General features: G+C 45.2%; 1 protein-coding gene across 1 annotated transcript; it reads left to right on the plus strand.

The window, feature by feature from the left end:
* Positions 1-425: 425 nt before the first annotated feature.
* On the plus strand, positions 426-3,410 carry LOC133892643 (G-type lectin S-receptor-like serine/threonine-protein kinase At2g19130). Its single transcript, XM_062333539.1, has 2 exons — positions 426-525; positions 647-3,410. The coding sequence occupies exon 2, from the start codon at positions 866-868 to the stop codon at positions 3,179-3,181; it is 2,316 nt and encodes a 771-aa protein (XP_062189523.1). The 5' UTR covers positions 426-525; positions 647-865; the 3' UTR covers positions 3,182-3,410.
* Positions 3,411-15,452: the final 12,042 nt, after the last annotated feature.

A 15,452-nucleotide genomic window follows, 5' to 3' on the forward strand; every position in this document is an offset into this window, starting at 1 on the left:
TATATATAATCTTAAAGAAACGTATTTAGTTATTTAATGTAATGTTTTAGCTTAACTTGATAGATATAAATGTATGTCTACATCCTGTCTCAAGAGGCAAACTCGATTTAAACCTTCCTCCGTATATTGATCCGACGAATACAAACTTCTACATTCACTTATACATACGATCTTACTTATCGATATCATAAAATTATTTTTATAAGAATAATTAATAATAACCTTAACTTTTACATTCATACACACAAACTTAGACTTAGTCAATCAAATAAAAACTCAACTTAATCTATTAAAAAATACAACTAATAAAATACTCTTCTTTTTAATAAATATTATTCCAATCAAACTACTGCTCTTAATTTTTATATACAGCCTATACAAACATATCGCATGCAGACAACTAATCACTCAATCATACCAAAGAGAAACGGAACTACGCAACGTCGGCCGCCGGCTTGGGTCCCAAGCTCGGCCTCCTGCTTGACGATCCGACGAGCTGGTGTGCTGTGGGCGTTTGACTATCAGGTACCAAGCGATAGGCATAGACAACGTGTCGACGCCCTTCCTTCTTCTTGCCGCTTGCTTGTAGCGATTTGATGTTCGGCCACCAGTTCTGAAGTGAGGCGTCTCCTGTCCTGGCAAGAAGATGCAGGTACAGAGCGCCCATGAGAGGATCTCCCACTAAACTCTGAAGTCCTACTGAAGTGAAGCTTGGTCAAGGCGAAACGGCGGCGGTTCTTGCCTCAGCTTCAGTTCACCTCAACTTGGTTCACATCGCCGGTTAATCTCTTCTCATCCTGTACCCTTGTGCCACGCATTGATTTCTTCCATGCGGTGTTCGGTTCCCTGCAAGTAATGCCCGCCAATGGAGGCAGCGAAGCGTGCTTGCTGGCCAACGCTGGCCACCTTCCTCTTCTTCCTCCTGCCCGGTGGCATCCCCTTGGCCGCCGTCGCCAGGGACACCATCGTCCCCGGAGATGGCATCTCAGGGAACCAGACGCTGGTCTCCAAGAACGGCGTGTTCGAGCTGGGCTTCTTCTCCCCGGGCGCCGGCATCCACCGCTTCCTGGGCGTCCGGTTCAAGCAGATGCCGAGCACCAGCCCCACGTTCTGGGTCGGGAACAGGGTCGTCATCACCGACCTGCCCGGCGCGTCGCTGGAGCTCTTCGGCGGCAGCCTGTACATCAAGGAGGACGGGGCTAGCCTCTGGTGGTCGAGCGTGGCGGGCGACGGCCCCCCGCCGGCCGCCGCCGTCGCGGTTCTCCTTGGCAACGGCAACCTGGTGGTGAGGGACCAGGCCAACTCCTCACGGATCTTGTGGCAGAGCTTCGATTACCCCGGCGACTCGCTGCTCCCAGGTGCAAGGCTCGGGTTCGACAGGGACACCGGGAAGAACATCTCGCTGACGTACCAAGATTTCTCGCACAATGGCAGCCTCAGCGTCGATCAGAGCAGGAGGAACGGGTTCGTTCTCACCACCGACGGCCGCGACCATCTGGGGACCTTCCCGGATTGGATGGTGTTGTCTCAGGACAATGGCAGCTCACTGGTGCTGAACTATCCTCAGAACCCAAATTTGACCGAGTTCTTGCAATTCCATTTGGAGCTAGTCAGCTTGATGCAGTGGTCGGAGGATTCTGCAGCAAATACTAGTGGTTGGGTGGCTCGTTGGACCTTCCCTTCAGACTGCAAATCCGATGGCTTCTTCTGTGGTGATTTTGGTGCTTGCAGTAGCAATGGCAAATGCGATTGTGTCGATGGATTCGAGCCTTCATACCCAGCTGAGTGGGGGCTTGGGTACTTTGTTACTGGTTGCTCGAGATCTCTTCCTTTGAGCTGCGAGACGAATGGCCAGACCGAAGATGATGACTCGTTTATCCCGTTAGAAAAGCTGCTGGGACTTCCTTACAATGCTCAGAATGATTTAGCAGAAAGTGATGAAGACTGTAAAGAAGCATGTTTGAGCAAATGTTACTGCGTCGCATATGCATATGATTCTGTATGCAAGCTATGGTACTACAACCTGTACAATCTGAGTATAGCTTCTAGGCCTCCATATAGCAAGGTTTATGTTCGTATGGGTTCCAAGCTCAGGGCCAAAAATGGCTTACACACAAGAGGGGTTGTATCCTTGGTGGTCAGCTTGATAGCACTGACTTCTGTGATACTGATACTGGTGCTTCTATGGAGATACAGGAGAGATTGGTTTACTTGCAGAAGGTTCGAAGTAGAAGGTTCTCTTGTTATCTACTCTTATGCACAGATCAAGAAAGCTACAAGGAATTTCTCTGATAAACTTGGCGAGGGAGGTTTTGGAAGTGTTTTCAGGGGAACAATGCCAGGACCAACTGTCATCGCTGTGAAGAGTCTCAATGGCCGTGGGCACGTGGATAAACAATTCAGAACTGAAGTGCAGACAGTTGGGGTGATTAAACACACAAACCTAGTCCGTCTTTTGGGATTTTGTGTGAAAGGGAATGCAAGGTTGCTGGTTTATGAATATATGTCTAATGGTTCTTTGGATTCGCACCTCTTCTCAGAAAAATCTTGTCTACTGAATTGGAATCTTCGTTACCAAATTGCACTTGGTATCGCGAAGGGCCTAGCCTATCTTCATGAAGAATGTGAGGACTGCATCATACATTGTGATATTAAGCCTGAAAATATACTACTTGATGCGGAATTCTGCGCTAAAATCGCAGACTTTGGCATGGCAAAACTTCTTGGACGAGAATTCAACTCTGCATTGACCACCATCCGAGGAACCATGGGATATCTTGCACCAGAGTGGATATCTGGACAGCCTATCACTAGAAAGGCAGATGTTTATAGCTTTGGGATTGTGCTTCTCGAAATAATCTCAGGGAGAAGGTCTACAAAGAGATTGAAATTTGGAAGTCATCGATATTTCCCTCTTTATGCAGCTGCTCAAGTGAATGAAGGAAATGTGTTGTGCTTACTGGATGGTAGGCTGGAAGGAAATGCTAATGTCATGGAACTTGACATCACCTGCAGAGTTGCCTGTTGGTGCATTCAGGACCAGGAGAACGACCGGCCATCAATGGGACAAGTTGTTCATATGCTGGAAGGAGTTGTAAACACTGAAATTCCTCCGATTCCATCTTCCTTTCAGAATCTTATTGAGGGTGAGAACAGCTGTATATATTCTGATGATGGCTGATGTTTTTCCGAGTGGAGACAATTGGTTAGGATAGTTAATTCGAGGCACACAACCCACATGATCCAAGTTTAGCACTAGTTTTATCTTAAGTTGCTAATGCTTGCTAAATTTTATTTTCTTCTTTGACCTACTAGATATTAATATCTTCATCTGTTCAGATCATTATGAATCAGTATGTAGGGATTGAATATGTCTTATACCAGGAAATGCGATGCAAAATTGAAAATTCGGTGATGCTGTCCCATTGTTATGGCACTATGCAGAAGTGCATGCTTACATAAACCAGATAGAACACTCCGTTCTTGTAAGAGCAAATGTTTTGCATGCCCAACAAATATGAAGTGCAGTGAAACATGCCTATGTGACAAATCGGTTCATATTGCATTGCGATATGTGGAAGAGCAGTGAAACATGCCTGTGAAAAATCGGTTCAAATCGCTTTGCAATGCAGTGCAATATGAACCACATGATCATGACTGATAGTTAGGCATAAATCATGAACTGTTTCTGCAAATCTACTCAACACGTGTCAAATATTTTATGGAAAAGGGTAGAGAAAACGGTTTAAGGAGTGTATCAGTTCATTGGATGGATTTTACCTGAATAGCTGAAATGATTCCCGTCTAGATCTGAATATCACCAGCATATGCTTCGACTATATTGTCAGGAAGGCGACGCCGTCATTCATTCTCTCTGTGCAGCAGAACCTGTGCTTGTTGGTTCTTATTTTCTCAGGATCCAGCCGTCATGTTTGCCCCGGAAAACTGTATTTTTTGCTTCATTACCACCCATTCACCGGTCCTCGCGTTTCCAGCCTAGCCGCTCTGGTGAGTTCCCCTGTGAGCCCGAGACTCGCCACCGTGCAGCGTTGCGTTGATGGAGCAAGCGTCTTCCGGCAATGGCTGCAACCGCGGCACGGCACGGCACGGCCAGGCCCCAGGGCTTTGAGTACGCGGCGGGTCGGCCGTTGATTCGTAGAAGAAATCGGCTATTGGGCCTTTGGCGAACAAAGGAGTTTGGAGCGTGATGGGCTTCTCGCAAGCAGTGGGGCACACTAGCATGCTCCTCGTCGGCTTCTGCAGCATATGGGCCAGGCTCTGTGCATTATTTGGAAGTCGCAACGTCATCTGCCAAATCCTGAAGTCCAAAGGTGCGACAGTCCAAAAAGATTAAGAATGTCATTAAACACTCATGAGCATCATTAGAATTTTAATCAATATTTTGAGTCTGAAATTAATGCAATTAAAGATTTAACAAAAATAGGTTAATTTTAATAATAATTGATGCTCTCTGAAGGAGCTCACAAAATTACCATGAAACATAGGGTTGGGAACAACTTTAGAAATTAGTCTATGACATGTGAAGAATATTAGTGATTTTTTAAAAAAATTTGGAAATTAAATTAGAGGCTTAAAAATTGGTTCTAGTTGCAAAAGGTTGCAACTTTGGATAATTTTATTTCAAATTTGTCTCAGGTCTTTCAAGTCAAAACAGTTAAAATGGGTTGCACTTGAATTATAGATTCACACAAAATTTGTCTTTCAAGTCAAAACAGTTAAAATGGGTTGCACTTGAATTATAGATTCACACAAAATTTGTCTCACAAATTTTGGAAATTGGGAATATTTTTTTTAATTAAAGAAGTGGAGAGGATATTTCTTTCGGCTGGTTATTGTTCACGCGCCCCACCGGTCATCCCCTTCTTTCACTCAGCCGAGCAGCTTCGAGAGAGGCGGCTGCCAATTTTGTTGACCGTTGAGGCTGGCCACGTTGCCAAAAAACCGAGCCATGGCACCGAGGCCTCTAAAGGCATCGACCGCTGTCTATATCTCTCCCTCCCAGTCTCTCTTTCTCTCATGTTGCGCTCTCTTTCTCTCATGTAACTTCGTATTAGGTGATGTCCTTAAGTTAATGTATGTAACGATGAACTCGTTTACGGGTATTTTTATCCTACCAATGTTGGAGATGGTCGGGAGTAGAGATCGAATGTCTGAGCTAGTCCCGATGGTGTCTTATGGGTAATGATGTTACTGGTCTTTTATTTTATTAATATTGTTCCACTACGTTATGAAACCTCTTATCTAATTAGAAATTAAAACTTGAAATAAGATCTATAATTAAAGTTAAAACTTTTATACTATGTTCATATACTATGATAAAATTATGTTATAAATGGTATATATTGTGATCTTAAATTTTATTGAGCATATATCAAAACTGCCGAGATTACTTCTATTTTAATTGACTTAATTATTAATTAAATCAAATGTAATTTGATCGGATCCGACAAAAGGCACCTCCGGCATCAGCAAATGAATCAGAGAGATGGATGCTGTACGGGGCAGCGGAGCGGCGAAAGCAAGCAACGGGGAGAGAGAAACAGTCGGCCGGGCGGCCGCCGGAGGCAGGTATTTGGCTTGCCGTTCTTTCTACACTGATACATCTCCAGCTGCATCGCTCCATCGATGCTTTCTGATATTATTACAATGTTCTTTCTTTTCATTTTTTAGATGTAAAGGATTTTATTACCATGTGCTTTCTCGATCGGAGCGGTGCTAATTAGCAGGTCCTGCCTTCCAAAACCAAGATTCATGTCAAAGTAATCTCGTTTTGCAAACAGAAATTTTCTTTTCTGGTATAAATGCTAATGTGAAGGAGCTTGATTCGTAGTAGGTGCCGGTTGGGAGCGGAGGATCTTAGAGCGTGTTAGGTTTAGCGCACCGGCGGATGTACGCATCGACGGATACAAGCATCGGTGTATACGCTCTGCGAGCTGTGCGTTTGGATGGCGTGACGAGCTATGCGAAGCTGCACCCGCTCGTACAGCCATACGACCGGCCGCTGCATCCGCGTATGCACTAGAAATGGCCGTAGGTCGCATGTAGGCCGACCGGATGCAGTGGCCAACGGCTTGGATCTACTCATCAGCGACAGCAAGCTTCCACATGCAGCCTCAGATTCAGTCTATCAAACATAAATTAAAATTTAATCTACATCCGCTCATCCAATCAACCAAACACACTTTTTTTCGAAATACGAATTCCATCATGCTACTTCCCCTTATCCAAAATATACGATACAACCCTATAAAACTTCGTACCAGCAAACAAATACACCCTAAGGGAGCGGAGGCTGGTCGGCTAGGGGCACGGCCACCAAAACGAGTTTTCTGCTTGTATCTCTGGTGGCGACGCGAGTTGTGTTTCTTGCGCCGTACCCGACTGGCGTTGCGATCACGGGCGAGAAGAAATGACAAGTCCGAACCCACACCCTTGTCTGTTTCTCGCGCATTTTGGCCCCGGCGACGACAACATACACGATGATGATGCGTCCTTTCTCATATCGCTGAGGCCTGCCTGACAGCTCCAGCAAGGATAAGCCCTATCTCTTGGACGGTTTCTCAAGTACAAACGAGGATAAGTCCGAAAAGGGTGTGAGGAGGACACTGAAAATTACAGCACTCTCTGTGACTCTGTGACTCTGCTCTAAGGTGATGGCAGCCTTTACCTGGAAGTGGAAGGAGCTAAATAAAGCTTAGTCTGTTTATAGTTAGATTTAACATCGTTGATACTACTACGTTGCGATCCTCTGAAGTTAGTTTGACCAGGCACTCTGACTCCTTTTATGATGGTAGTTCAGCCACTGATGCCAACACTTGACATACTTGTACACTGGGCCATGAGGACACGATCAGTTTCTGACCATTGGTCTAACATGACTGTCAGACAAAGAAAGAAAGAAGCCGCCATAGGAATCATTTGGTAGCTGAAAGTTGGTGAAAGGGATGTATCAGCTCAGCTTAAGTCAAATACTACTCCCATATGATTTATACTAGGCGCTTAGGCCGGACATTTGAATTGAACCCGGAATTTGGAAATCTTTTATACTAGTACATGATACAAAAGCCACCGCTCGCCTTTTACACAAGTCACAGAATGACAGAACTCCATCAACCTTTATGATAAAGAACTTCACAAGATACTGTATCCGTTGAATAATGATGCTTCTAGGCATCATGCCAAGACGATTAGTGCTGTACGAAGGCTAGCTAGTTTGAAGCCCGAAAGCGATTAGCGTGGCTTTTTGTTAGCTCCAAGCCTCAAGCTGTTAGAATATACTCCCTCCATTCTCTAAAAACCTGACGTTTTAGACATAATCTCATATATCAAGTAGAGATTAATTAGGATATTTCTTGGGACGTATTACCTATTCTGCTCATATTAAATATTTTGTAGTTCTATATCTAATCAGTAAATAGTTATAGCCTAGGTGATTTGAGTCCCACTGCAATGCTAGGAGGTCCAGGTTTGAGTCTTAGTACTTATATTTTATTTTTTGCACTCTCACATTTTTCCTTTGAGACCTTCTATTCTAGTGGTAGTGCTCCTCATCGTCCTTCTTATCCTCTTCAGCGCCATAGAGCTTTTTCATGAAGATGTCCATGGTGTTGCTGTGCTTCTATAGTGTGAGAGACCAAGCAAATAGAGAGAGACGATATGATAGACGAAGCAAAGGATGGCGTGCTGCAAGTTATTAGAGGGAGTAGAACTCGAGTAGCCACCACTATGCACCCATATGCACTCCTTAATTGCATGTATGCATTGGAAAGAAAAGAGGCATGCTGCTGCAGTAATGTGAGGGGCAATAGAGTCCAAAATATGGTCAAAAGTCTAAACGTCAGTTTTTTGCATCCATTGAAGAGAAGCCTAAAACGTCAAGTTTTTAAGAGTGGAGGGAGTATGGGCTTTGCCCATTATATTTATATAATTCCAAATAAATCTTAAAAGCCTAACTATATTAGAGAGATGTGTTTCTTTAGTCTCACCTTACTAGTGGATATGGATGGAGACTAACTTAAAAAGGTTTTTCTACTCCACCTACTTAGTATGTGTGGATGAGATGACTAGAACAACATAGACGCATGCTCGCCTCGCTGGGCCGTGGTCGGGGCAGAGGGCGCGAACGTACGGCACATGCGTGAATGGTCTGCCACAATTGGGTCCAATTCCTGACCTTCGAGGGATTTCCCGCGGGCAGGTAATTATCTAGCCATTCAAACCTCATTTAATGCAGCTACTCATGTCGTTTTTCCTTCCCCAGATGATTCACTCCGGTTGAGGTGGCATGGCCGGCGTAGGGTTACCGTGTCCGGTCACGCAAGTTGCGGGATGGGCTCACAGATGCAACAAGGGCGTGGCAAGTGCGCGTGCGAAACCGGTGGTGGGACACGACAAGCCAGACGACCCGGGCATGACAAGCGGGGAGGTGGCCGAGGATGAGATGGGCATCGCAATGCTCCAGGGCTAGCACATCGCATGCATTAACTGTAATGATAGCCTATATTAATCATCTAGGTAGGCATGGGTCTTTTGTTGGGCCCACATGTAAGACTTCTACCCCTTTAGAATATAAAGAGGGATATCTTTTGAAATGCAAAATAGACTCCTTGAGAAGAATACATAGAATGTAGGGCTATTATCGCACGAGGGTCTGAACCTAGATATCTTTGGTATTCTTGAGTAATATACACATACGCATATTCTACAGGCACACCCAGAACGCAGGTCATGCACCCGTTGTCTGATACACCCCGGATCTCAGACGTGGTCACGGACGCAGGCAAGGGCAAAGCAGGCGCCAGAGACTCCAACCTCAAAAAGATGGTCACCGACGGTCTCACGAATCCTTTACTCGAGGCCACCTGCCTCCTCGGAGGCTGTTAGAAACCATTTAATGTGACCAGTTATGGTGTTCCCAGGTGTCAGACGAATCTAAACACTAGTGGACCGAAGCAATAAGTCGAAGGGGGTAAATGCCCAGCTGAGATAGTCGTAGAATGTCACTTGCCGCTCGTCACTCTCCTTGGTTATCTGCTCTAGGTCTTTCTGCGTCATGAACAGATCCTCCCGATAACGGTGAAGGCGGTCGTATAATTCCTCTCTTTGTAGGACGCTTTCCCTGGTCACCCACTCTAGATCCCTCTGCACCGCGAGTAGCTCCTCCAGGTAAGCTGGTCAAGAAACAGGTCATAAACCACACAGTAGTCAGCTGGTTGAGTCTTGCATGGTTAACCTAAGACCAGCACGTGCCTTAGGTGGTCGGAATAACACACCTCGAAGATCGCTCGGTATACTCGCTCGCTCGATCGCAAACCCCAGCTCATATTCGGCCACCGCCTCCAAAATACGCCGGTCGACGAGATTGTCAGTAGGAATGGTCGGGGGTTTGGCGAGAGCTTGGGGACTGGTCGGGATAGGTGGGGGCTCAGTACGGATAGACGGTTCGGACACTCCAGGAACTCTATGACCACAATGATGGGGGTTTGATCTCTTCCCTCCAGCCCGACCATGACAATTTGAGATTCATCTCTAGATAGGAGCTCACGACGCCGTCATGAAGACGAAAGCCGTAGCTCCCAGTGGCCGACCCAGGCTGCAACCTAGCCGTGTAGAAAAACTGGAAGAGATCAAGGCATGGCTCGATCCCAATGAAGTTTTCGTACATGTGAGCGAAGATACTCAACATGATGGTGGAGTGGGGGTTGAGGAGGTGGCAGATGTCGTAGAATCAGATGACGATGGTGAAGAACTCAAAGAAGGAGGGGACGAGACCCATCAGGAAGAACAGGGCGAAGATCATGATCTCTCCCTAGCGGGGAGCAGGGACCTCCCCCACGATGATATCCTGAAGATAGGCGACGCAGAAGCATGCGATTCTCGTACATCAGCTTCAGCTTCACGGCGGTGCACTTGAACTTAGGGAAGTCAGGCTCCTTTCCTGTGTGCGGCGCCATGGGAGTACGGTGGTGGTTTTGGCAAGAGAGACGGGAGGAGATCGGAGGCGACGGGCTTTGGCGCAAGGGCTTGGAGTGCGAAGGTGTTTCCGGGGGCTTCTGTCCTTTGATTTATAGGATCGACTAGGTCCCACCGCCTCAAATTCCGAGGGCCATTTAGGGAACCAAAATCCCCTCGAAGTCCAGTGGCCATCAAGGTTTCTCTCTCCAACGATTCTCTCCCTTGTGCATGCCCTCCTTTTTTCTCTCACCCACAACCTCTCTCTATGGACGTTTAACCTCTCTTCGGGATGCGCTTTTCTGAGCCGGCCACGATGGTGGACCATGTCGTCGACCACTCCCTGGGCAAAATTCTTGTTCACTCAGGCCCCAAGTGGTACGACCAGATCCGACTACGTCCTTATGAAGAACAACTCAGATCACCATATCCGCGATGGAGCTTGGAGGCTACTATCGATGTAAAGAATATAGAGGTCCCCGCCGGGATGGCCCACAACGGTCAGTTTTGGCAGTATCAGCTTTCTTTCTCTGGCCCGACCCCACCACGTGATCATTTGGCACCAACATGACTGCAACGCTGACCTTCGGGGTATTTCCCACGACCATGCTGATCACGGGGCAGGTACTCGTCTGACCAGTCAAACCTCATTTAATACTGCTACTCATACCGTTTTTCCTTCCCTAGACGGTTCACTCCGGCTGAGATGGCATAGCAGGCGCAGGGTTACCGTGTCCCGTCCCGTAACATTAATTGTTGCGGGACGAGCTCGCAGACACAACATGGGGCGTGGCATGCGCGCGTGGGAAACTGGCGGTGTGACAGGACATGTCGGACAGGACATGTCGGACAATCCGGGCGCGACAAGAGGGGAGACGACCGATGGATGGGATGGGCATTGCAGTGCTCCGAAGTAGGCACAACACATGCATATCCAATAATGATAGCCTATATTGATCATCTAGATATGTATGGGTCTTTTTGTTAGACTCACATATAAGATTTCTACCCCTCTATAATATAAAGGGGATATTTTTTGAAAGACAAAATAGACTTCTCAAGAAGAATACATAGTATGCAGTGCTATTACCCTATAAGTAGTCTGAACCTGGATATCTCTGGTGTTCTTAAGCAACATATACACACGTATATTCCGTAGGCAAAAAAAAAAAAGATCACACACCTATCATTCGATATATCCTAAAATCATTGTTATAGGTTAACCCTCGACATACATCTATTTATATTCATGTTGTATCAAACATTAAATTAAATTAAATTTAAAAATGCTATTATTTCCAACACAAGCTACTGACCGATTCCATCTGTAACTGCATGTATGATTGCCCCGTGATGCCACACGTCACAAGCACGTAAGGCTTTGCAGGTGGTGTTCTTGTTCCGGTGGCCTGGCTTGGATGTTCAAACTTCACTGACGCTGACAAAAAGTGAAAAGTGAAAGCCAAGTCAAGCGAGTAGCAGGAGCAGCTGTCGCTGGATGGATGCAATCATCGCCGTCGCTACCGTCTTTTTCTTGTATACAGGCTAAGGCTACAAAAGCCTCCAAATTCACATGTCTTTTCCCGCCGACCTAATCCGAAGACTAAATTATGAGTAAAAATCTAAAAATAAATAACATATATTATTATATTTATTAAAATAAATAATATATTGATGTATTTATAAATTCAGCATGTATATTTGGTACATTATTTATCGAAAACTCAATTTAGATACGTGAGGCATCGAAAAAGATGGACCCAGCAGTTTTTAACCTGAGGTGCCAAATACGACACTATTTACCATATTCGGTACATTAGATACGAAAATGAATTATGCATAGGACCATATTCAATACGTCAGGTATTGAATACACATGGGCGGTTGTGGCAGGAAGTAAGCTAGTAATCATTGTATATGGGTGTTTATATTTAATTTTTAATTTTATTTGGGAGTATAAAAGTAGTCCAAATATTCTAAACGTTTTTATAAGTAAATTAAAATTTACTAGTAACTCATTTTAATTAGTTTGATCCAAAAAGCCTAAGCTAATATTTAATTAAAATTCTCTAAATAAACCTACTTTTATAAATTCTACCAATTTTTACTGTCTCAAATAAATTCTCAAAAATCTAAAAAAATTCACTAATACTCTTCTCATGTGATGTACTAATTTATAAAAATATTTCTAGCCTTAGGTTATTTGGTGAAAAAGTAAGTTCATTGTAATTCTCCATTTATATGTATCTTTATTATTTCATATGATATTTTATTTTTAATTCAATTTAAATAAAAAATAAATTATTCACTTACGCACTTTTTCAAGCAAACACACCCTTATGGACTTTTCCAACCTTATGTATTTTGTTTGAAAAGTTAGGAACTATGCTAACCTAAAATCTATAAACACAATGTACGAAGGTCTATTTGACCACTATAGATTATTGCTGTTTTGTAGGCAAATTTTTAAATATTATGCTCAAATTAAACTATGCATGCATGATACGTTGATAACTAATAATATGGTAAAACCAGACACTTAAGAAGCATAAATCTATCAATTAAATATGACAAATAATATATCTAAAATTTAAACAACCAGATAACGAGCATATATATGGGGATGCCATCTCTCAAAGTCAGAAGAGAGAACAAGAAAAAAAGTGAAGCACAGAGAACAGCAAGAAGAGGATTAATATTAATCTGAGAAGTTCAAAAATTGTGTTATCAATTATCATCAGCAGGCAATGACAAAAAAACATAACCAATTAATTAAACCACACAATAATTGAGCGTCTTGTCATGCATCCATTAAGCCTCCCATTATGTATTATGTACTTATTTTGTTGAGTTGGTTGTGATATTTTTTTTAACTTACCCCTTGAGTGTAGATTTTGTGCATTTTTGAATTTATTTTTATTCAAACTGAATTAAAAAGAGAATATCACATGAAATGATAAAAATACATATAAATAAAGTATTAGAAAAGAACTTATCTTTTCACCAAATAATCTAGTGTTAGAAATATTTTTATAAATTAGTACATCGCATGAGAAGAATATTAATGAATTTTTCTAGATTTTTGAGAATTTATTTGAGCATTAAAAATTACTAAAATTTATAAAAGTAGGTTTATTTAGAGCATTTTAATTAAATATTGGTTCAGGCTTTTTAGATTAAACTAATTAAAATAGGTTCTAGTGAACTCTAGTGTGCTCTAAAAACATTTAGAATTTTTAGACTAATTTTATACTCTAAATAAAAATAAAAAATTAAATAAAAACATAAGCGCACGTGTACAACAACCACTACTTTCTTTCCGTACTTCTTGCGCCACCACCCATGCGTATTCAGCGAAAATTACCGGGACCACCTTTTTTTGATGCGTCGCATACCGAAATCGTGTTTTCGGTAAACGAGATACCGAATACTGTCGGAGGATTAACTCCTGTTGCAGGAATCCCGAGAGACCCCTTTTTAGAGATTCGGCCGGGGGATGATCCTGAATAAGTTCGTCGGAGAAATAAATGGAAGTGGAAATAAATGCAACGGCCGGTGGGGGGGGGGGATGATCGACCTAGTGCAAAGGGAAGTAAATGCACCGGAGTTTAGACAGATTCGGGCCGCACGGGGGCGTAATACCCTACTCCTGTATGGATGAAATAACTTTCTCTGAGGGGGATCCCTCAGGGATATATCTGGTTACAAGAATATATTGTCTAACTAAGAGCTTGAGGCTCCTTATTCTAGCTCTGCTCAGGCTTGTTTGTAATGTTTTCGTCTGAGTGTGGCACGGTCTACTGCTTGGGCTTGTCTTTTTTCCAATTGTTCTCTCCTCCGATGGTTCGATCCCATGTCCTCTTCTTTCTGTATGCCGATCCTTTTATGCACTCGCCGGTCACGACTTACCCGAACGGGAAGGAAGGGGCACAAGTTCCAAGACGCCATGACTGAGAAAGGTGTCATCATTTCCTCTGGGCGAAGTGACAGGGGCGGTGGAAAAACGCGGCACGCGTCTGGTCACTCATCACTGTGGACGTCCTGGCGACGGGCGCCGTTGAGAGGGCCCACCGGGCAGCCACAGAGGCACCCGGCGTGCCCGCCCTGTCTTGTCCCTCTGCCACGGCAGGGCGGCAGGCGGAACGACTTGATCCTGACAACGTTATCCCGAGATACACCCGATGATACGGGACGGGACCCGTGCAATTAATGGCCCCACGGCTTTCTGCCAAAGCATGGCAGGGACTGACACTGCGGCGGGAGCAGTTGGGAATGTCAGGCCGCGCACGCCCATTAAATGCGGCCTCGAACCTCTGACTGGTTGACATCCCATCGGCGGGCCCCTCGGGGGCCCTTCTAGGTCGTCGGGGCACCGAGTGCTCGGGGGTACTGTTCACCTCCCCGAGCACTCTCTCCCGAGCACTCTCGTACGAACCTTCGGGGAACCGATTGCTCGGGGGCTGCCACGTGCAACCCCGAGCACTCTCTCCCGAGCACTTTTGCACTGACCCTCGGGGAACCGGGCGCTCGGGGGCTGCCGCACGCAGCCCCCCGAGCGCTCTCTTCCGGAACTTAGCTCTTCTGATCGTCGGGGGACTAGGGTGCTCGGGGGCGACCGGGCACCTCCCCGAGCACTTTCTTCCCGGTACTTGAACTCTGTGGGTCATTGGGGAACTGGGGTGCTCGAGGACCAGAGGCTGTGGCCCCGAGTACTTTCTCCCGGAACTTAGATTTTCCTCATCTCGCCGGAGGGACCTCGCGGGATGGTGACACGTGGCGGATGGCTGGTCTAGCCTCGGGACTCAGGGACCCCCGGTTCCTGATACACCGACAAATACATATACTAAATTTAAAAATACGTTAACATATTATCTATTTTGATAAATATAATATCGTATGTTATTTATTTTTGAATTTTAGTCCCAAATTATGTGATAAGAGGTTCTCCTATGCCGGTAATCTTGTTAGTAGTTTGTGCTAACACAGCTGCTCTCTGAGTTCGGGATCGACACATGCAGTAGGGTCGTTGGGTTCCACGGAAGTGAAGTGAAGCCGATTGCTTGAATATGTTAAGGTGATCGGATCGGATCGAATCATCAAAGCATAAAGACCTTCCTTCCAATAGCAGTGCTGTCACAACCGAGGTGAGGATGCGCGGAATCTCAACAGGAGGCGTAGGAATGGAAGATCCGTTCACCAGGAAATGCGCAAAGGCTGTATCGCCAGCCAACTGCGGACTCGGGCCGGCTCACATGGAAATCGACCGTGCCGTCACTTGCGTCGCACGCCGAGCACCGGCACTGCCGCTGCGCCGAGGCACCGGCCGCGGAGACGCCTGACCACAACCCCAACCGGATCGCGGAGCGCGCTCGGTTCCACCACTCCGCACATGCTGCAGCTCCCCACAAATCCAGCAAAAAAACAGCACCACCTCTCCACACTCTCCCTCCCACAGCGGTCAGCACCAAGCCGGCAACCCA

Source organism: Phragmites australis, chromosome 2 (assembly GCF_958298935.1).
Source record: "Phragmites australis chromosome 2, lpPhrAust1.1, whole genome shotgun sequence".
Lineage (NCBI taxonomy): Eukaryota > Viridiplantae > Streptophyta > Magnoliopsida > Poales > Poaceae > Phragmites > Phragmites australis.

Coding starts and splice junctions, on each gene's coding strand:
- LOC133892643 (XM_062333539.1), top strand. CDS start 866: ATGGAGGCAGCGAAGCGTGCTTGCTGGCCAACGCTGGCCACCTTCCTC.